Source organism: Bombina bombina, chromosome 7 (assembly GCF_027579735.1).
Source record: "Bombina bombina isolate aBomBom1 chromosome 7, aBomBom1.pri, whole genome shotgun sequence".
NCBI lineage: Eukaryota > Metazoa > Chordata > Amphibia > Anura > Bombinatoridae > Bombina > Bombina bombina.
In genome coordinates, this window is record NC_069505.1 from 630,783,418 (window position 1) to 630,808,771 (window position 25,354).

General features: G+C 40.3%; 1 protein-coding gene across 3 annotated transcripts in view; it reads right to left on the reverse strand.

The window, feature by feature from the left end:
• LOC128635662 (galectin-9) overlaps window positions 1–25,354 on the reverse strand; it is a 71,034-nt gene that overhangs the window by 27,056 nt on the left and 18,624 nt on the right. For all 3 annotated transcript variants that reach the window (XM_053688763.1, XM_053688764.1, XM_053688762.1), the window contains exons 3-4: window positions 7,719–7,914; window positions 870–989 (exon numbers count right to left, since the gene is read on the reverse strand). In XM_053688763.1, coding sequence (XP_053544738.1) covers window positions 870–989; window positions 7,719–7,914 — 316 coding nt within the window. The remainder of the gene's footprint in view (window positions 1–869; window positions 990–7,718; window positions 7,915–25,354) is intronic.

Consider the following 25,354-nt stretch of genomic DNA (forward strand, 5'->3'; position numbering starts at 1 on the left):
TATATTACAATGTAGGTGTCAATCCTTCACCTCTAGAACCTACATAGCTAGATAAACAACAATGATGCTAACATTTGCCTTTCAAAAATGATTTGAGGAGCCTCACAGTTAGACTTGTGCATGTCTGAAAATGTTATTTCGTATCGATTCGGTATTTTTTAATTTTGTTTTGTTGCATTCGGATTGATTTGTTATATAGCAGTCATTCGTTTCAGATGCATTTGGAAGTTCGGAATTTTATTGTTTTCAGATTAATTCGCTATGTTACATTGATTCAGATGGTTTCAACCAACACAAAGGGAATTATATAACTGTTCTATCTCACTATATTCAATTGTAATATATCTCTATTCGTTTTTAAATATGAAATGGCAAAGGAATTGTGATTAGTCCAGAGAGTCAGACTATCGCGCCATGGCCATTCCAATAAAATGAATGAATCCGAACTAATTCGGATATTTTGTTACACATTTATTCAGATTAGTTTCGTTTCGTTACTAGGGTGATTCGGTGAATCGAATACATTTGAATCTCTGACCACCGAAATTTTGTCCAAATTTTGATTCGGAAAGAAACAAATTGCACATGTCTACTCACAGTACTGACAAGACATCTAAGATAATCTTGTCATAGAAGAGAGAATTAGATCATCAAACCATTAGTTTTGTTTCCAGTGAGTTTTCCTTCTTCTAGACTGCTGTTTGCTTACAGCATTTTTTTGGAGAACACATCACTAGAACTTCAACTAAAGAACTCATGCCCAGCCCACATCCCCAGTATTCATATGTAATTGTGTACATACCAATGATTCTGAGAACGTGATAACAGAGAGCCACATCCCCAGTATTCATATGTAATTGTGTACATACCAATGATTCTGAGAACGTGATACAAGAGAGAGCCACATCCCCAGTAACTTGGAGGTTCTGAATATTCTGATAAGGGATACGGTGCCTGTATTCCAGTATATATTGGCCATTGACAGTTACCTAGGATAGGTGGAGAGATGGAAATGAGAAGGTATTGTAGAGGAATAAAAAAAATAGTAATATACAGAATACATGATTTATATATGTACAGTATATAGTTATCAAGTACCGTATACAGAATACATGATTTATATATGTACAGTATATAACAGTAATCATGTGCTGTATACAGAATATATTTATATATGTACAGTATATAACAGTAATCATGTGCTATATACAGAATACATGATTTATATATGTACAGTATATAGTTATCAAGTGTCGTATACAGAATACATGATTTATATATGTACAGTATATAGTTATCAAGTGTCGTATACAGAATACATGATTTATATATGTACAGTATATAACAGTAATCATGTGCTGTATATAGAATATATTTATATATGTACAGTATATAACAGTAATCATGTGCTATATACAGAACACATGATTTATATATGTACAGTATATAACAGTAATCATGTGCTGTATACAGAATACATGATTTATATATGTACAGAATATAACAGTAATCATGTGCTGTATACAGAACACATGATTTATATATGTACAGTATATAACAGTAATCATGTGCTGTATACAAAACACATGATTTATATATGTACAGTATATAACAGTAATCATGTGCTGTATACAAAACACATGATTTATATATGTACAGTATATAACAGTTATCAAGTGCTGTATACAGAATACATGATTTATATATGTACAGTATATAACAGTAATCATATGCTGTATACAGAATACATGATTTATATATGTACAGTATATAACAGTAATCATATGCTGTATACAGAATACATGATTTATATATGTACAGTATATAACAGTAATCATATGCTGTATACAGAATACATGATTTATATATGTACAGTATATAACAGTAATCAAGTGATGTATACAGAACACATCATTTATATATGTACAGTATATAACAGTAATCATATGCTGTATACAGAACACATGATTTATATATGTACAGTATATAATAGTTATCATATGCTGTATACAGAACACATGATATATATATGTACAGTATATAACAGTAATCATATGCTGTATACAGAACACATGATATATATATGTACAGTATATAACAGTAATCATATGCTGTATACAGAACACATGATATATATATGTACAGTATATAATAGTTATCAAGTGCTGTATACAGAATACATGATTTATATATGTACAGTATATAACAGTAATCATATGCCGTATACAGAATACATGATTTATATATGTACAGTATATAACAGTTATCAAGTGCTGTATACAGAATACATGATTCATATATGTACAGTCAGTATATAATAGTTATCAAGTGCTGTATACAGAATACATGATTTATATATGTACAGTATATAACAGTTATCAAGTGCTGTATACAGAACACATGATTTATATATGTACAGTATATAACAGTTATCAAGTGCTGTATACAGAACACATGATTTATATATGTACAGTATATAACAGTAATCATAAGCTGTATACAGAATACATGATTTATATATGTACAGTATATAACAGTAATCAAATGCTGTATACAGAACACATGATTTATATATGTACAGTATATAACAGAAATCATGTGCGGTATACAGAATATATTTATATATGTACAGTATATAACAGTAATCATATGCTGTATACAGAACACATGATTTATATATGTACAGTATATACCAGTAATCATGTGCTGTATACAGAACACATGATTTATACATGTACAGCCAGTATATAATAGTTATCATGTGCTGTATACAGAATATATTATTTATATATGTACAGTATATAACAGTAATCATGTGCTGTATACAGAATATATTATTTTTATATGTACAGTATATAACAGTAATAATGTGCTGTATACAGAACACATGATTTATATATGCACAGTATATAACAGTAATCATGTGCTGTATACAGAACACATGATTTATATATGTACAGTCAGTATATAATAGTTATCATGTGCTGTATACAGAATATATTATTTATATATGTACAGAATATAATAGTTATCATGTGCTGTATACAGAATATATTATTTATATATGTACAGTATATAATAGTTATGTGCTGTATACAGAATATATTATTTATATATGTACAGTATATAACAGTAATCATATGCTGTATTCAGAACACATGATTTATATATGTACAGTATATAATAGTTATCATGTACCGTATACAGAACACATGATTTATATATGTACAGTATATAACAGTAATCATATGCTGTATACAGAACACATGATTTATATATGTACAGTCAGTATATAACAGTAATCAAGTGCTGTATACAGAACACATGATATATATATGTACAGTATATAATAGTAATCAAGTGCTGTATACAGAATACATGATTTATATATGTACAGTATATAACAGTAATCATATGCTGTATACAGCACACATGATTTATATATGTACAGTCAGTATATAATAGTAATCAAGTGCTGTATACAGAATACATGATTTATATATGTACAGTATATAACAGTAATCATATGCTGTATACAGAACACATGATTTATATATGTACAGTATATAACAGTAATCATATGCTGTATACAGAACACATGATTTATATATGTACAGTATATAACAGTAATCATATGCTGTATACAGAACACATGATTTATAGATGTACAGTTTATAACAGTAATCATATGCTGTATACAGAACACATGATTTATATATGTACAGTATATAACAGTAATCATATGCTGTATACAGAATACATGATTTATATATGTACAATATATAACAGTAATCAAGTGCTGTATACAGAACACATGATTTATATATGTACAGTATATAACAGTAATCATATGCTGTATACAGAATACATGATTTATATATGTACATTATATAATAGTAATCAAGTGCTGTATACAGAACACATGATTTATATATGTACAGTATATAACAGTAATCATATGCTGTATACAGAATACATGATTTATATATGTACAGTATATAACAGTAATCATGTGCTGTATACAGAATACATGATTTATATATGTACAGTATATAACAGTAATCATATGCTGTATACAGAACACATGATTTATATATGTACAGTATATAACAGTAATCATATGCTGTATACAGAACACATGATTTATATATGTACAGTATATAACAGTAATCATATGCGGTATACAGAACACATGATATATATATGTACAGTATATAACAGTAATCATATGCTGTATACAGAATACATGATTTATATATGTACAGTATATAACAGTAATCATATGCTGTATACAGAACACATGATTTATATATGTACAGTATATAACAGTAATCATATGCCGTATACAGAACACATGATATATATATGTACAGTATATAACAGTAATCATATGCTGTATACAGAACACATGATTTATATAGGTACAGTATATAACAGTAATCATGTGCTGTATACAGAACACATGATTTATATATGTACAGTAAATAACAGTATATAAAGTGCTGTATACAGAACACATGATATATATAGGTACAGTATATAACAGTAATCAAGTGCCGTATACAGAATACATGATTTATATATGTACAGTATATAACAGTAATCATATGCTATACACAGAACACATGATATATATAGGTACAGTATATAACAGTAATCATAAGCTGTATACAGAACACATGATTTATATATATACAGTATATAACAGTAATCATAAGCCGTATACAGAACACATGATTTATATATGTACAGTATATAACAGTAATCATAAGCCGTATACAGAACACATGATTTATATATGTACAGTATATAATAGTTATCAAGTGCTGTATACAGAACACATGATTTATATATGTACAGTATATAACAGTAATCATATGCTGTATACAGAACACATGATTTATATATGTACAGTATATAATAGTTATCATGTACCGTATACAGAATACATGATTTATATATGTACAGTATTTAACAGTAATCATATGCTGTATACAGAACACATGATATATATAGGTACAGTATATAACAGTAATCATAAGCTGTATACAGAACACATGATTTATATATGTACAGTATATAACAGTAATCATAAGCCGTATACAGAACACATGATTTATATATGTACAGTATATAACAGTAATCATAAGCCGTATACAGAACACATGATTTATATATGTACAGTATATAACAGTAATCATAAGCCGTATACAGAACACATGATTTATATATGTACAATATATAACAGTAATCATATGCTGTATACAGAACACATGATTTATATATGTACAGTATATAATAGTTATCATGTACCGTATACAGAACACATGATTTATATATGTACAGTATATAACAGTAATCATATGCTGTATACAGAACACATGATTTATATATGTACATTATATAACAGTAATCATATGCTGTATACAGAACACATGATTTATATATGTACAGTATATAACAGTAATCATATGCTGTATACAGAATACATGATTTATATATGTACAGTATATAACAGTAATCATATGCTGTATACAGAATACATGATTTATATATGCACAGTATATAATAGTTATCAAGTGCTGTATACAGAACACATGATTTATATATGTACAGTATATAACAGTAATCATATGCTGTATACAGAATACATGATTTATATATGTACAGTATATAACAGTAATCATATGCTGTATACAGAATACATGATTTATATATGTACAGTATATAACAGTAATCATATGCTGTATACAGAACACTTGATTTATATATGTACAGTATATAATAGTTATCATATGCTGTATACAGAACATATGATTTATATATGTACAGTATATAACAGTAATCATATGCTGTATACAGAATACATGATTTATATATGTACAGTATATAACAGTAATCATGTGCTGTATACAGAATACATGATTTATATATGTACAGTATATAACAGTAATCATGCTGTATACAGAACACATGATATATATAGGTACAGTATATAACAGTAATCATATGCTGTATACAGAACACAGTATTTATATATGTACAGTATATAACAGTAATCATATGCTGTATACAGAGCACATGATATATATAGGTACAGTATATAACAGTTATCATATGCTGTATACAGAACACATGATATATATAGGTACAGTATATAACAGTAATCATATGCTGTATACAGAACACATGATATATATATGTACAGTATATAACAGTAATCATATGCCGTATACAGAACACATGATTTATATATGTACAGTATATAACAGTAATCATATGCCGTATACAGAACACATGATTTATATATGTACAGTATATAACAGTAATCATATGCCGTATACAGAACACATGATTTATATATGTACAGTCAGTATATAACAGTAATCATATGCTGTATACAGAACACATGATTTATATATGTACAGTATATAACAGTAATCATATGCTGTATACAGAATACATGATTTATATATGTACAGTATATAACAGTAATCATATGCTGTATACAGAATACATGATATATATATGTACAGTATATAACAGTAATCATGTGCTGTATACAGAACATATTTATATAGGTACAGTATATAACAGTAATCATGTGCCGTATACAGAACATATTTATATAGGTACAGTATATAACAGTAATCATAAGCTGTATACAGAACACATGATATATATAGGTACAGTATATAATAGTTATCATGTACCTTATTCAGAACACATGATATATATATGTACAGTCAGTATATAACAGTAATCATGTGCTGTATACAGTATATATTTATATATGTACAGTATATAACAGTAATCATGTGCTATATACAGTATATATTTATATATGTACAGTATATAACAGTAATCATGTGCTATATACAGTATATATTTATATATGTACAGTATATAACAGTAATCTATCAGATCTAATAGAAAATAAAGTTTACTGTGAGACACAAAGTGTTAAATGGATTCAGGAGGTGTTCGCCAATCCTCATTCTGTTTAACACAATGGCACAAATCACAATAAACTTGCGGATGTTTTTATAAATAAATTAATGTGTTCTTATTTCAGACTCCTGTTTTTAGTTAAAGGGGCAGCGTACTGTGTATTTTTTCCCCTTAAAGGGACACTGAACCCAATTTTTTTCTTTCGTGATTCAGATAGCGCAGCCATTTTAAGCAACTTTCTAATTTACTTCTTTTATCACATTTCTTCATTCTCTTGCTATTTTTACTTAAAAAGCAGGTATGTGATGCATAGGAGCCGGCCCATTTTTGTTTGAGAACCTGGGTTATGCTTGCTTATTGGTGGGTAAATGTTAGCCTCCAATAAGCAAGCACTATCAATGGTGCTGAACCTAAAATGGGCTGGCTGATAAGATTTACATTCCTGCTTTTAAAATAAAGATAGCAAGAAAACAAAGAAAAAATGATAATTAGAGTAAATTAGAAAGTTGCTTAAAATTTCATGCTCTATCTGAACCATGAAAGAAAAAAATGTGGGTTTAGTGTCCCTTTAAGTAAAGAGATATAAAACCAAACATTTGTCTTCCATGATTCAAACAGAAAATACAGTTTTAAACAAATATTCAGTTTTCTTTGTTCCATTTGTATTCTTTGTTGAGAAGCAGGGAAGATAAGCTCAGGAGTGTGCACGAGTCTGCAGCACTATATAGCAGCAGTTAGAGTGTGAGAAAAACAAAGAGGTTCTCTACCTGGAAGGCATGACCAAGCACAGTGATATTTATGTCAAAGAAAGAGTTTCTCTGGAAAGGCATGAGACTCGTCCTTTCTTCTGCACCCCAGGATTTGTACTGCTGAGTATTGCACACGATGACATTACCCTCATTAGGCCGGGGGTTAAAGTGGAAAGCGATGTCATTGTTGTAGCAGATAAAATTTACTGCAAACCTGCAAGAATAAAGAGGATCACTGGCTAACGTTCCAATGGGAAACTGCTCCAAGTCCATCTACTATTAGACATAAGTGTGTCACCCTGACGTGTCACTCTCTCTATGACAGACTCTCTGCAGGGAAACAGCAGGGATAATCTATAAGATACATACGCCTAGATTTAGAGTTTTGCGGCCAAAGGGGTGCGTTAGCTACGCATGCTTTTTTCTGGCCGCACCTTTTAAATACCGCTGGTATTTAGAGTTCACAGAAGGGCTGCGTTAGGCTCCAAAAAAGGAGCGTATAGCATATTTACCGCAACTGCAACTCTCGATACCAGCGGTGCTTACGGACGCGGCCAGCTTAAAAAAGCAAAAAAGCAGCGTTCAGCTCCTAACGCAGCCCCATTGTTTCCTATGGGGAAACTCTTCCTAAGTCTGCACCTAACACCCTAACATGAACCCCGAGTCTAAACACCCCTAACCTTACACTTATTAACCCCTATTCTGCCGCCCCCGCTATCGCTGACCCCTGCATTTTATTATTAACCCCTAATCTGCCGCTCCGGACACCGCCGCAACCTACATTATACCTATGTACCCCTAATCTGCTGCCCCTAACACCGCCGACCCCTATATTATATTTATTAACCCCTAATCTGCCCCCCACAACGTCGCCGCCAGCTACCTACAATAATTAACCCCTAATCTTCCGACCGCATCTCACCGCTACTATAATAAAGTTATTAACCCCTAATCCGCCTCACTCCCGCCTCAATAACTCTATAATAAATAGTATTAACCCCTAATCTGCCCTCCCTAACATCGCCGTCACCTAACTTCAATTATTAACCCCTATTCTGCCGACCAGAGCTCGCCGCTACTATAATAAATGTATTAACCCCTAAAGCTAAGTCTAACCCTAATACTAACACCCCCCTAGGTTAAATATAATTTACATCTAACGAAATAAATTAACTCTTATTAAATACATTATTCCTATTTAAAGCTAAATACTTACATGTAAAATAAATCCTAATATAGCTACAATATAAATTATAATTATATTAAAGCTATTTTAGGATTAATATTTATTTTACAGGCAACTTTGTATTTATTTTAACTAGGTACAATAGCTATTAAATAGTTAAGAACTATTTAATAGCTAAAATAGTTAAAATAATTACAAAATTACCTGTAAAATAAATCCTAACCTAAGATATAATTAAACCTAACACTACCCTATCAATAAAATAATTAAATAAACTACCTACAATTATCTACAATTAAACCTAACACTACACTATCAATAAATAAATTAAATACAATTCCTACAAATAACTACAATGAAATAAACTAACTAAAGTACAAAAAATAAAAAAGAACTAAGTTACAAAAAATAAAAAAATATTTACAAACATTAGAAAAATATTACAACAATTTTAAACTAATTACACCTACTCTAAGCCCCCTAATAAAATAACAAAGCCCCCCAAAATAAAAAAAATGCCCTACCCTATTCTAAAATTAAAAAAGTTCAAAGCTCTTTTACCTTACCAGCCCTGAAAAGGGCCATTTGCGGGGCATGCCCCAAAGAATTCAGCTCTTTTGCCTGGAAAAAAACATACAATACCCCCCCCCCCCAAAATTACAACCCACTACCCACATACCCCTAATCTAACCCAAACCCCCCTTAAATAAACCTAACACTAAGCCCCTGAAGATCTTCCTACCTTATCTTCACCACGCCGGGTTCACCGATCGATCCAGAAGAGCTCCTCCGATGTCTTGATCCAAGCCCAAGCGGGGGGCTGAAGATGTCCATGATCCGACTGAAGTCTTCATCCAAGCGGGAGCTGAAGAGGTCCATGATCCGGCTGAAGTCTTCTATCAAGTGGCATCTTCAATCTTCTTTCTTCCGGATCCATGTTCATCCCGCCGACGCGGAACATCCATCTTCACCGACAACTTCCCGACGAATGACGGTTCCTTTAAGGGACGTCATCCAAGATGGCGTCCCTCGAATTCCGATTGGCTGATAGGATTCTATCAGCCAATCGGAATTAAGGTAGGAAAAATCTGATTGGCTGATGGAATCAGCCAATCAGAATCAAGTTCAATCCGATTGGCTGATCCGATCAGCCAATCAGATTGAGCTTGCTTTCTATTGGCTGATCAGAACAGCCAATAGAATGCGAGCTCAATCTGATTGGCTGATCGGATCAGCCAATCGGATTGAACTTGATTCTGATTGGCTGATTCCATCAGCCAATCAGAATTTTCTTACCTTAATTCCGATTGGCTGATTGGCTGATAGGATCAGCCAATCGGATTGAACTTGATTCTGATTGGCTGATTCCATCAGCCAATCAGAATTTTCCTACCTTAATTCCAATTGGCTGATAAAATCCTATCAGCCAATTGGAATTCGAGGGACGCCATCTTGGATGACGTCCCTTAAAAGAACCGTCATTCGTCGGGAAGTCGTCGGTGAAGATGGATGTTCCGCGTCGGTGGGATGAACATGGATCCGGAAGAAAGAAGATTGAAGATGCCACTTGATAGAAGACTTCAGCCGGATCATGGACCTCTTCAGCTCCCGCTTGGATGAAGACTTCAGTCGGATCATGGACATCTTCAGCCCCCCGCTTGGGCTTGGATCAAGACATCGGAGGAGCTCTTCTGGATCGATCGGTGAACCCGGCGTGGTGAAGATAAGGTAGGAAGATCTTCAGGGGCTTAGTGTTAGGTTTATTTAAGGGGGGTTTGGGTTAGATTAGGGATATGTGGGTGGTGGGTTGTAATGTTGGGGGGGGGTATTGTATGGTTTTTTTTACAGGCAAAAGAGCTGAATTCTTTGGGGCATGCCCCGCAAAGGGCCCTTTTTCAGGGCTGGTAAGGTAAAAGAGCTTTGAACTTTTTTAATTTTAAAATAGGGTAGGGCATTTTTTTTATTTTGGGGGGCTTTGTTATTTTATTAGGGGGCTTAGAGTAGGTGTAATTAGTTTAAAATTGTTGTAATATTTTTCTAATGTTTGTAAATATTTTTTTATTTTTTGTAACTTAGTTCTTTTTTATTTTTTGTACTTTAGTTAGTTTATTTCATTGTATTTATTTGTAGGTATTGTATTTAATTAATTTATTGATAGTGTAGTGTTAGGTTTAATTGTAGATAATTGTAGGTATTTTATTTAATTAATTTATTGATAGTGTAGTGTTAGGTTTAATTGTAGATAATTGTAGGTATTGTATATAATTAATTTATTGATAGTGTAGTGTTAGGTTTAATTGTAACTTAGGTTAGGATTTATTTTACAGGTAATTTTGTAATTATTTTAACTAGGTAGCTATTAAATAGTTATTAACTATTTAATAGCTATTGTACCTGGTTAAAATAAATACAAAGTTGCCTGTAAAATAAATATAAATCCTAAAATAGCTACAATATAATTATAATTTATATTGTAGCTATATTAGGGTTTATTTTACAGGTAAGTATTTAGATTTAAATAGGAATAATTTATTTAATAAGAGTTAATTTATTTCGTTAGATTTAAATTATATTTAACTTAGGGGGGTGTTAGGGTTAGAGTTAGACTTAGCTTTAGGGGTTAATACATTTATTATAGTAGCGGTGAGGTGCGGTCGGCAGATTAGGGGTTAATTATTGTAGGTAGGTGGAGGCGACGTTGTGGGGGGCAGATTAGGGGTTAATAAATATAATATAGGGGTCGGCGGTGTTAGGGGCAGCAGATTAGGGGTACATAGGTATAATGTAGGTTGCGGCGGTGTACGGAGCGGCAGATTAGGGGTTAATAATAATATGCAGGTGTCAGCGATAGCAGGGGTGGCAGATTAGGGGTTAATACATATAACATAGTGGTCGGCGATGTTAGGGGCAGCAGATTAGGGGTACCTAGGGATAACGTAGCTGGCGGCGGTGTACGGAGCGGCAGATTAGGGGTTAAAAAAATGTAATAGAGTGGCGGCAATGTGGGGGGACCTCGGTTTAGGGGTACATAGGTAGTTTATGGGTGTTAGTGTACTTTAGAGCACAGTAGTTAAGAGCTTTATAAACCGGCGTTAGCCCAGAAAGCTCTTAACTACTGACTTTTTTCTGCGGCTGGAGTTTTGTCGTTAGATTTCTAACGCTCACTTCAGCCACGACTCTAAATACCGGCATTAGAAAGATCCCATTGAAAAGAAAGGATACGCAAATGGCGTAGGGGGATCTGCGGTATGGAAAAGTCGCGGCTGCAAAGTGAGCGTTAGACCCTTTCCTTACTGACTCCAAATACCAGCGGGTGGTAAAAACCAGCGTTAGGAGCCTCTAAAGCTGGTTTTGACGGCTACCGCCCAACTCTAAATCTAGGCCATATTTATGTGTCACATGTGGGATAAGGAACAGACACCCTATGTCAGTGTGCAGGGGAGGAAGACATTCCTGTGTGTGTCTATATGTGTCACTGTCACCTGTGGGATAAGGAACAGACACCCTATGTCAGTGTGCAGGGGAGGAAGACATTCCCGTGTGTGTCTATATGTGTCACTGTCACCTGTGTGATAAGGAACATACACCCTATGTCAGTGTGCAAGGGAGGAACACATTCCCGTGTGAGTCTATATGTGTCACTGTCACCTGTGTGATAAGGAACAGACACCCTATGTCAGTGTGCAGGAGAGGAAGACATTCCTGTGTGTGTCTATATGTGTCACTGTCACCTGTGTGATAAGGAACAGGCACCCTATGTCAGTGTGCAGGGCAGGAAGACATTCCTGTGTGTGTCTATATGTGTCACTGTCACCTGTGGGATAAGGAACAGACACCCTATGTCAGTGTGCAGGGGAGGAAGACATTCATGTATGTGTCTATATTTGTCACTGTCACCTGTGTGATAAGGAACAGACACCCTATGTCAGAGTGCAGGGGAGGAAGACATTCCTGTGTGTGTCTTTATGTGTCACTGTCACCTGTGGGATAAGGAACAGACACCCTATGTCAGTGTGCAGGGGAGGAAGACATTCCTGTGTGTGTCTATATGTGTCACTGTCACCTGTGGGATAAGGAAAACACCATATGTCAGTGTGCAGGGGGGGAAGACATTCCTGTGTGTGTCTATATGTGTCACTGTCACCTGTGGGATAAGGAACAGACACCCTATGTCAGTGTGCAGGGGAGGAAGACATTCCTGTATGTGTCTATATTTGTCACTGTCACCTGTGTGATAAGGAACAGACACCCTATGTCAGAGTGCAGGGGAGGAAGACATTCCTGTGTGTGTCTTTATGTGTCACTGTCACCTGTGTGATAAGGAACATACACCCTATGTCAGTGTGCCGGGGAGGAAGACATTCCTGTGTGTGTCTATATGTGTCACTGTCACCTGTGTGATAAGGAACAGACACCCTATGTCAGTGTGCAGGGGAGGAAGACATACCTGTGTGTGTCTATATGTGTCACTGTCACCTGTGTGATAAGGAACAGACACTCTATGTCAGTGTGCAGGGGAGGAAGACATTCCTGTGTGTGTCTATATGTGTCACTGTCACCTGTGGGATAAGGAACAGACACCCTATGTCAGTGTGCAGGGGAGGAAGACATTCCTGTGTGTGTCTATATGTGTCACTGTCACCTGTGGGATAAGGAACAGACACCCTATGTCAGTGTGCAGGGAAGTAAGACATTCCTGTGTGTGTCTATATGTGTCACTGTCACCTGTGTGATAAGGAACAGACACCCTATGTCAGTGTGCAGGGGAGGAATACATTCCTGTGTGTGTCTATATGTGTCACTTTCACCTGTGTGATAAGGAACAGACACCCTATGTCAGTGTGCAAGGGAGGAACACTTTCCTGTGTGTATCTATATGTGTCCCTGTCCCCTGTGGGATAAGGAACAGACACCTTATGTCAGTGTGCAAGGGAGGAACACTTTCCTGTGTGTGTCTATATGTGTCACTGTCCCCTGTGGGATAAGGAACAGACTCCCTATGTCAGTGTGCAGTGTAGGAAGACATTCCTGTGTGTGTCTATTTGTGTCACTGTAACCTGTGGGATAAGGAACAGACACCCTATGTCAGTGTGCAAGGGAGTTACACTTTCCTGTGTGTGTCTATATGTGTCACTGTCCCCTGTGGGATAAGGAACAGACACCCTATGTCAGTGTGCAGGGGAGGAAGACATTCCTGTGTGTGTCTATTTGTGTCACTGTCACCTGTGGGATAAGGAACAGACTCCCCATGTCAGTGTGCAGGGGAGGAAGACATTCCTGTGTGTGTCTTTTTGTGTCACTGTAACCTGTGGGATAAGGAACAGACACCCTATGTCAGAGTGCAGGGGAGGAAGACATTCCTGTGTGTGTCTATTTGTGTCACTGTCACCTGTGTGATAAGGAACAGACACTAAATGTCAGTGTGCAGAGGAGGAGGACATTCCTTTGTGTGTCTATATGTGTCACTGTCACCTGTGTGATAAGGAACAGATACCATATGTCAGTGTGCAGGGGAGGAGGTAATTCCTGTGTGTGTCTATATGTGTCACTGTCACCTGTGTGATAAGGAACAGACACCCTATGTTAGTGTGCAGGGGAGGAATACATTCCTGTGTGTGTCTATATGTGTCACTGTCACCTGTGTGATAAGGAACAGACACCCTATGTCAGTGTGCAGGGAAGTAAGACATTCCTGTGTGTGTCTATATGTGTCACGGTCACCTGTGTGATAAGGAACAGACACCCTATGTCAGTGTGCAAGGGAGGAAGACATTCCTGTGTGTGTCTATATGTGTCACTGTCACCTGTGGGATAAGGAACAGACACCCTATGTCAGTGTGCAGGGAAGTAAGACATTCCTGTGTGTGTCTATATGTGTCACTGTCACCTGTGGGATAAGGAACAGACACCCTATGTCAGTGTGCAGGGAAGTAAGACATTCCTGTGTGTGTCTATATGTGTCACTGTCACCTGTGTGATAAGGAACAGACACCCTATGTCAGTGTGCAGGGGAGGAAGACATTCCTGTGTGTGTCTATATGTGTCACTGTCACCTGTGTGATAAGGAACAGACACCCTATGTCAGTGTGCAGGGGAGGAAGACATACCTGTGTGTGTCTATATGTGTCACTGTCACCTGTGTGATAAGGAACAGACACCCTATGTCAGTGTGCAGGGGAGGAAGACATTCCTGTGTGTGTCTATATGTGTCACTGTCACCTGTGTGATAAGGAACAGACATCCTATGTCAGTGTGCATGGGAGGAAGACATTCCTGTGTGTGTCTATATGTGTCAATGTCACCTGTGTGATAAGGAACAGACACCATATGTCAGTGTGCAGGGGAGGAAGACATTCCTGTCCGCCTCTATATGTGTCACTGTCACCTGTGTGATAAGGAACAGACACCCTATGTCAGTGTGCAGGGGGGGAAGACATTCCTGTGTGTGTCTTTATGTGTCACTGTCACCTGTGTGATAAAGAACAGACACCCTATGTCAGTGTGCAGGGGAGGAACACATTCCTGTGTGTGTCTATATGTGTCACTGTCACCTGTGTGATAAGGAACAGACACCCTATGTCAGTGTGTAGGGGAAGAAGACATTCCTGTGTGTGTCTATATGTGTCACTGTTACCTGTGTGATAAGGAACAGACACCCTATGTCAGTGTGCAGGGGAGGAAGACATTCCTGTGTGTTTCTATATGTGTCACTGTCACCTGTGTGATAAGGAACAGACACCCTATGTCAGTGTGCAGGGGAGGAAGACATTCCTGTGTGTGTCTATATGTGTCACTGGCATCTGCGTGATAAGGAACAGACACCCTATGTCAGTGTGCAGGGGAGGAAGACATTCCTGTGTGTGTCTATGTGTCACTGTCACCTGTGTGATAAGGAACAGACACCCTATGTCAGTGTGCAGGGGAGGAAGTCATTCCTGTGTCTGTCTATATGTGTCACTGTCACCTGTGTGATAAGGAACAGACACCCTATGTCAGTGTGCAGGGGAGGAAGACATTCCTGTGTCTGTCTATATGTGTCACTGTCACCTGTGTGATAAGGAACAGACACCCTATGTCAGTGTGCAGGGGAGGAAGACATTCCTGTCCGCCTCTATATGTGTCACTGTCACCTGTGTGATAAGGAACAGACACCCTATGTTAGTGTGCAGGGGAGGAATACATTCCTGTGTGTGTCTATATGTGTCACTGTCACCTGTGTGATAAGGAACAGACACCCTATGTCAGTGTGCAGGGAAGTAAGACATTCCTGTGTGTGTCTATATGTGTCACGGTCACCTGTGTGATAAGGAACAGACACCCTATGTCAGTGTGCAAGGGAGGAAGACATTCCTGTGTGTGTCTATATGTGTCACTGTCACCTGTGTGATAAGGAACAGACACCCTATGTCAGTGCGCAGGGGAGGAAGACATTCCTGTGTGTGTCTATATGTGTCACTGTCACCTGTATGATAAGGAACAGACACCCTATGTCAGTGTGCATGGGAGGAAGACATTCCTGTGTGATTCTATATGTGTCAATGTCACCTGTGTGATAAAGAACAGACACCCTATGTCAGTGTGCAGGGGAGGAAGACATTCCTGTCCGCCTCTATATGTGTCACTGTCACCTGTGTGATAAGGAACAGACACCCTATGTCAGTGTGCAGGGGGGGAAGACATTCCTGTGTGTGTCTATATGTGTCACTGTCACCTGTGTGATAAAGAACAGACACCCTATGTCAGTGTGCAGGGGAGGAAGACATTCCTGTGTGTGTGTATATGTGTCACTGTCACCTGTGTGATAAGGAACAGACACCCTATGTCAGTGTGTAGGGGAGGAAGACATTCCTGTGCGTGTCTATATGTGTCACTGTTACCTGTGTGATAAGGAACAGACACCCTATGTCAGTGTGCAGGGGAGGAAGACATTCCTGTGTGTGTCTATATGTGTCACTGTCACCTGTGGGATAAGGAGCAGACACCCTATGTCAGTGTGCAGGGGAGGAAGACATTCCTGTGTGTGTCTATATGTGTCACTGTCACCTGTGTGATAAGGAACAGAAACCCTATGTCAGTGTGCAGGGGAGGAAGACATTCCTGTGTGTGTCTATATGTGTCACTGTGACCTGTGTGATAAGGAACAGACACCCTATGTCAGTGTGCAGGGGAGGAAGACATTCCTGTGTGTGTCTATATGTGTCACTGTGACCTGTGTGATAAGGAACAGACACCCTATGTCAGTGTGCAGGGGAGGAAGACATTCCTGTGTGTGTCTATATGTGTCACTGTCACCTGTGTGATAAGGAACAGACACCCTATGTCAGTGTGCAGGGGAGGAAGACATTTCTGTGTGTGTCTATATGTGTCACTGTCACCTGTGTGATAAGGAACAGACACCCTATGTCAGTGTGCAAGGGAGGAAGACATTTCTCTGTGTGTCTATATGTGTCACTGTCACCTCTGTGATAAGGAACAGACACCCTATGTCAGTGTGCAGGGAAGAAGACATTCCTGTGTGTGTCTATTTGTGTCACTGTCACCTGTGTGATAAAGAACAGACACCCTATGTCAGTTTGCAGGGGGGAGGGGGAACATTCATGTGTATGTCTATATGTGTCACTGTCACCTGTGTGATAAGGAACAGACACCCTATGTCAGTGTGCAGGGGAGGAAGACATTCCTGTGTGTGTCTATATGTGTCACTGTCACCTGTGTGATAAAGAACAGACACCCTATGTCAGTGTGCAGGGGAGGAAGACATTCATTTGTGTGTCTATATGTGTCACTGTCACCTGTGTGATAAGGAACAGACACCCTATGTCAGTGTGCAGGGGAGGAAGTCATTCCTGTGTCTGTCTATATGTGTCACTGTCACCTGTGTGATAAGGAACAGACACCCTATGTCAGTGTGCAGGGGAGGAAGACATTCCTGTGTCTGTCTATATGTGTAACTGTCACCTGTGTGATAAGGAACAGACACCCTATGTCAGTGTGCAGGGGAGGAAGACATTCCTGTCCGCCTCTATATGTGTCACTGTCACCTGTGTGATAAGGAACAGACACCCTATGTCAGTGTGCAGGGGAGGAAGACATTCCTGTGTGTGTCTATATGTGTCACTGTCACCTGTGTGATAAGGAAGAGACACCCTATGTCAGTGTGCAGGGGAGGAAGGCATTCCTGTGTGTGTCTATATGTGTCACTGTCACCTGTGTGATAAGGAACAGACACCCTATGTCAGTGTGCAGGGGAGGAAGACATTCCTGTGTGTGTCTATATGTGTCACTGTCACCTGTGTGATAAGGAACAGACACCCTATGTCAGTGTGCAGGGGAGGAAGACATTCCTGTGTGTGTCTATATGTGTCACTGTCACCTGTGTGATAAGGAACAGAAACCATATGTCAGTGTGCAGGGGAGGAAGACATTCCTGTGTGTGTCTATATGTGTCACTGTCACCTGTGTGATAAGGAACAGACACCCTATGTCAGTGTGCAGGGGGGGGAAGACATTCCTGTGTGTGTCTATATGTGTCACTGTCACCTGTGTGATGAGGAACAGACACCCTATGTCAGTGTGCAGGGGGGGAAGACATTCCTGTGTGTGTCTATATGTGTCACTGTCACCTGTGTGATGAGGAACAGACAACTTATGTCAGTGTGCAGGGGGGGGGAGACATTCCTGTGTGTGCCTATATGTGCCACTGTCACCTGTGTGATAAGGAACAAACACCCTATGTCAGTGTGAAGGGGAGGAAGACATTCCTGTGTGTGTCTATATGTGTCACTGTGACCTGTGTGATAAGGAACAGACACCCTATGTCAGTGTGCAGGGGAGGAAGACATTCCTGTGTGTGTCTATATGTGTCACTGTCACCTGTGTGATAAGGAACAGACACCCTATGTCAGTGTGCAGGGGAGGAAGACATTTCTGTGTTTTTCTATATGTGTCACTGTCACCTGTGTGATAAGGAACAGACACCCTATGTCAGTGTGCAAGGGAGGAAGACATTCCTCTGTGTGTCTATATGTGTCACTGTCACCTCTGTGATAAGGAACAGACACCCTATGTCAGTGTGCAGGGAAGAAGACATTCCTGTGTGTGTCTATTTGTGTCACTGTCACCTGTGTGATAAAGAACAGACACCCTATGTCAGTTTGCAGGGGGGGGGGACATTCATGTGTATGTCTATATGTGTCACTGTCACCTGTGTGATAAGGAACAGACACCCTATGTCAGTGTGCAGGGGAGGAAGACATTCCTGTGTGTGTCTATATGTGTCACTGTCACCTGCGTGATAAAGAACAGACACCCTATGTCAGTGTGCAGGGGAGGAAGACATTCCTTTGTGTGTCTATATGTGTCACTGTCACTTGTGTGATAAGGAACAGACACCCTATGTCAGTGTGCAGGGGAGGAAGACATTCCTGTGTGTGTCTATATGTGTCACTGTCACCTGTGTGATAAGGAACAGACACCCTATGTCAGTGTGCAGGGGGGGGGGGGGAGACATTCATGTGTATGTCTTTATGTGTCACTGTCACCTGTGTGATAAGGAACAGACACCCTATGTCAGTGTGCAGGGGAGGAAGACATTCCTGTGTGTGTCTATATGTGTCACTGTCACCTGTGTGATAAGGAACAGACACCCTATGTCAGTGTGCAGGGGAGGAAGACATTCCTGTGTGTGTCTATATGTGTCACTGTCACCTGTGTGATAAGGAACAGACACCCCTATATCAGTGTGCCGGGGAGGAAGACATTCCTGTGTGTGTCTATTTGTGTCACTGTCACCTGTGGGATAAGGAAAAGACTCCCCATGTCAGTGTGCAGGGGAGGAAGACATTCCTGTGTATGTCTTTATGTGTCACTGTCACCTGTGTGATAAAGAACAGACACCCTATGTCAGTGTGCAGGGGAGGAAGACATTCCTGTGTGTGTCTATATGTGTCACTGTGACCTGTGTGATAAGGAACAGACACCCTATGTCAGTGTGCAGGGGAGGAAGACATTCCTGTGTGTGTCTATATGTGTCACTGTCACCTGTGTGATAAGGAACAGACACCATATGTCAGTGTGCAGGGGAGGAAGACATTCCTGTGTGTGTCTATATGTGTCACTGTCACCTGTGTGATAAGGAACAGACATCCTATGTCAGTGTGCAGGGGGGGGGAGACATTCCTGTGTGTGTCTATATGTGTAACTGTCACCTGTGTGATAAGGAACAGACACCCTATGTCAGTGTGCAGGGGGGGGGGGGGAGACATTCATGTGTATGTCTTTATGTGTCACTGTCACCTGTGTGATAAGGAACAGACACCCTATGTCAGTGTGCAGGGGAGGAAGACATTCCTGTGTGTGTCTATATGTGTCACTGTCACCTGTGTGATAAAGAACAGACACCCTATGTCAGTGTGCAGGGGAGGAAGACATTCCTGTGTGTGTCTATATGTGTCACTGTCACCTGTGTGATAAAGAACAGACACCCTATGTCGGTGTGCAGGGGAGGAAGACATTCCTTTGTGTGTCTATATGTGTCACTGTCACCTGTGGGATAAGGAAAACACCATATGTCAGTGTGCCGGGGGGGAAGACATTCCTGTGTGTGTCTATATGTGTCACTGTCACCTGTGGGATAAGGAACAGACACCCTATGTCAGTGTGCAGGGGAGGAAGACATTCCTGTGTGTGTCTATATTTGTCACTGTCACCTGTGTGATAAGGAACAGACACCCTATGTCAGAGTGCAGGGGAGGAAGACATTCCTGTGTGTTTTATTTTATGTGTCACTGTCACCTGTGGGATAAGGAACATACACCCTATGTCAGTGTGCCGGGGAGGAAGACATTCCTGTGTGTGTCTATATGTGTCACTGTCACCTGTGTGATAAGGAACAGACACCCTATGTCAGTGTGCAGGGGAGGAAGACATACCTGTGTGTGTCTATATGTGTCACTGTCACCTGTGTGATAAGGAACAGACACCCTATGTCAGTGTGCAGGGGAGGAAGACATTCCTGTGTGTGTCTATATGTGTCACTGTCACCTGTGGGATAAGGAACAGACACCCTATGTCAGTGTGCAGGGGAGGAAGACATTCCTGTGTGTGTCTATATGTGTCACTGTCACCTGTGGGATAAGGAACAGACACCCTATGTCAGTGTGCAGGGGAGGAAGACATTTCTGTGTTTTTCTATATGTGTCACTGTCACCTGTGTGATATGGAACAGACACCCTATGTCAGTGTGCAAGGGAGGAAGACATTCCTCTGTGTGTCTATATGTGTCACTGTCACCTCTGTGATAAGGAACAGACACCATATGTCAGTGTGCAGGGGAGGAGGACATTCCTGTGTGTGTTTATAGGTGTCACTGTCACCTGTGTGATAAGGAACAGACACCCTATGTTAGTGTGCAGGAGAGGAAGACATTCCTGTGTGTGTCTATATGTGTCACTGTCACCTGTGTGATAAGGAACAGACACCCTATGTCAGTGTGCAAGGGAGGAAGACATTCCTCTGTGTGTCTATATGTGTCACTGTCACCTCTGTGATAAGGAACAGACACCATATGTCAGTGTGCAGGGGAGGAGGACATTCCTGTGTGTGTTTATATGTGTCACTGTCACCTGTGTGATAAGGAACAGACACCCTATGTTAGTGTGCAGGAGAGGAAGACATTCCTGTGTGTGTCTATATGTGTAACTGTCACCTGTGTGATAAGGAACAGACACCCTATGTCAGTGTGCAGGGGAGGAAGACATTCCTGTCCGCCTCTATATGTGTCACTGTCACCTGTGTGATAAGGAACAGACACCCTATGTCAGTGTGCAGGGGAGGAAGACATTCCTGTGTGTGTCTATAAGTGTCACTGTCACCTGTGTGATAAGGAACAGACACCCTATGTCAGTGTGCAGGGGAGGAAGACATTCCTGTGTGTGTCTATATGTGTCACTGTCACCTGTGTGATAAGGAACAGACACCCTATGTCAGTGTGCAGGGGAGGAAGACATTCCTGTGTGTGTCTATATGTGTCACTGTCACCTGTGTGATAAGGAACAGACACCCTATGTCAGTGTGCAGGGGAGGAAGGCATTCCTGTGTGTGTCTATATGTGTCACTGTCACCTGTGTGATAAGGAACAGACACCCTATGTCAGTGTGCAGGGGAGGAAGACATTCCTGTGTGTGTCTATAAGTGTCACTGTCACCTGTGTGATAAGGAACAGACACCATATGTCAGTGTGCAGGGGAGGAAGACATTCCTGTGTGTGTCTATATGTGTCACTGTCACCTGTGTGATAAGGAACAGACACCCTATGTCAGTGTGCAGGGGGGGGAAGACATTCCTGTGTGTGTCTATATGTGTCACTGTCACCTGTGTGATGAGGAACAGACACCCTATGTCAGTGTGCAGGGGGGGGAAGACATTCCTGTGTGTGTCTATATGTGTCACTGTCACCTGTGTGATGAGGAACAGACAGCTTATGTCAGTGTGCAGGGGGGGGGGGAGACATTCCTGTGCGTGCCTATATGTGCCACTGTCACCTGTGTGATAAGGAACATACATCCTATGTCAGTGTGCAGGGGAGGAAGACATTTCTGTGTGTGTCTATATGTGTCACTGTCACATGTTTGATAAAGAACAAACACCCTATGTCAGTGTGCAGGGGAGGAAGACATTCCTGTGTGTGTCTATATGTGTCACTGTGACCTGTGTGATAAGGAACAGACACCCTATGTCAGTGTGCAGGGGAGGAAGACATTCCTGTGTGTGTCTATATGTGTCACTGTCACCTGTGTGATAAGGAACAGACACCCTATGTCAGTGTGCAGGGGAGGAAGACATTTCTGTGTTTTTCTATATGTGTCACTGTCACCTGTGTGATAAGGAACAGACACCCTATGTCAGTGTGCAAGGGAGGAAGACATTTCTCTGTGTGTCTATATGTGTCACTGTCACCTCTGTGATAAGGAACAGACACCCTATGTCAGTGTGCAGGGAAGAAGACATTCCTGTGTGTGTCTATTTGTGTCACTGTCACCTGTGTGATAAAGAACAGACACCCTATGTCAGTTTGCAGGGGGGGGGGGGGAACATTCATGTGTATGTCTATATGTGTCACTGTCACCTGTGTGATAAGGAACAGACACCCTATGTCAGTGTGCAGGGGAGGAAGACATTCCTGTGTGTGTCTATATGTGTCACTGTCACCTGTGTGATAAAGAACAGACACCCTATGTCAGTGTGCAGGGGAGGAAGACATTCCTTTGTGTGTCTATATGTGTCACTGTCACCTGTGTGATAAGGAACAGACACCCTATGTCAGTGTGCAGGGGAGGAAGTCATTCCTGTGTCTGTCTATATGTGTCACTGTCACCTGTGTGATAAGGAACAGACACCCTATGTCAGTGTGCAGGGGAGGAAGACATTCCTGTGTCTGTCTATATGTGTAACTGTCACCTGTGTGATAAGGAACAGACACCCTATGTCAGTGTGCAGGGGAGGAAGACATTCCTGTCCGCCTCTATATGTGTCACTGTCACCTGTGTGATAAGGAACAGACACCCTATGTCAGTGTGCAGGGGAGGAAGACATTCCTGTGTGTGTCTATATGTGTCACTGTCACCTGTGTGATAAGGAACAGACACCCTATGTCAGTGTGCAGGGGAGGAAGGCATTCCTGTGTGTGTCTATATGTGTCACTGTCACCTGTGTGATAAGGAACAGACACCCTATGTCAGTGTGCAGGGGAGGAAGACATTCCTGTGTGTGTCTATAAGTGTCACTGTCACCTGTGTGATAAGGAACAGACACCCTATGTCAGTGTGCAGGGGAGGAAGACATTCCTGTGTGTGTCTATATGTGTCACTGTCACCTGTGTGATAAGGAACAGAAACCCTATGTCAGTGTGCAGGGGAGGAAGACATTCCTGTGTGTGTCTATATGTGTCACTGTCACCTGTGTGATAAGGAACAGACACCCTATGTCAGTGTGCAGGGGGGGGAAGACATTCCTGTGTGTGTCTATATGTGTCACTGTCACCTGTGTGATGAGGAACAGACAACTTATGTCAGTGTGCAGGGGGGGGGAGACATTCCTGTGTGTGCCTATATGTGCCACTGTCACCTGTGTGATAAGGAACATACATCCTATGTCAGTGTGCAGGGGAGGAAGACATTTCTGTGTGTGTCTATATGTGTCACTGTCACATGTTTGATAAAGAACAAACACCCTATGTCAGTGTGAAGGGGAGGAAGACATTCATGTGTGTGTCTATATGTGTCACTGTGACCTGTGTGATAAGGAACAGACACCCTATGTCAGTGTGCAGGGGAGGAAGACATTCCTGTGTGTGTCTATATGTGTCACTGTCACCTGTGTGATAAGGAACAGACACCCTATGTCAGTGTGCAGGGGAGGAAGACATTTCTGTGTTTTTCTATATGTGTCACTGTCACCTGTGTGATAAGGAACAGACACCCTATGTCAGTGTGTGTGACAGACCCTTCAGTCAGGACTGAAAGTGTTAACTTTATTTTCTAACCACAAGTGGCTGGCTCCAGCTACAATCTAATTAATGCTTAGCATTCTATTGTTTGATCACCCCCAGAGAGAAACGCCTAAGTGATAAGGAGAGTCAAGAGTGTCCTGTGGTTGAAGTGTTTAAGTAATATAATCCTATTGTATCATGTCAAGGGCGCTTCTCCCTTTTATCTAATGTACAACATTCTTTCAACCCCCATCTGAGGGGGGGTCAAAAACCTGTATAAATCTGTGTGCTGCCTTCAAATAAAGTTGTCATTCTGTTTTAAACCTGAAACTGGCTGGGTTGTGAATTGCTGATTGTCTATGCAGGACATTGTTCATCTGGGGTTAATCCTTGGTACACAGTTGGTACCGTAACATTGGTGGCAAGCGACGGGAGAATCCTTATCGCCCAGAAGAGCAACTACACAAGCCAGTAACCTCAGGAAGAGGGGGATTATTACAATACTGACTAAGATGGAAAGAGTACCAGGGACAGAAGGAACCAATGGGCCCAGCATATCAGACAGAACCCCTGAAGAAGCAAGCTTTGATCGGGCGGTTAAAATAAGACTGGCATATTATGGCCCCAACCCATCTGCCGAAATTATCGACCGGGTCATAGCAGCTGTGGAGGTCAACCTACTTCGCCAAAGCGGCGCTGCAGCAGCCCAAGTCACAGCAACCCCAGTGAAAAAGGGAAAAGTAAATTTTGCAGCTTTTAAAAACTTCCTGGAAACAGAAGGAGAGATTGATGGGTACCTTGCGGATTTTGAGAGGCAATGTGCACTACACAAGGTACCCGCAGAGGACTGGGTCACGATATTATCCGGAAAATTATCCGGCCGGGCCAGTGAGGCTTTTCGGGCCATTCCAGATGAGGAAGTCGGGGATTATAATACTGTAAAAGAGGCTCTGCTCTCCAGGTATGCGGTTACACCGGAGG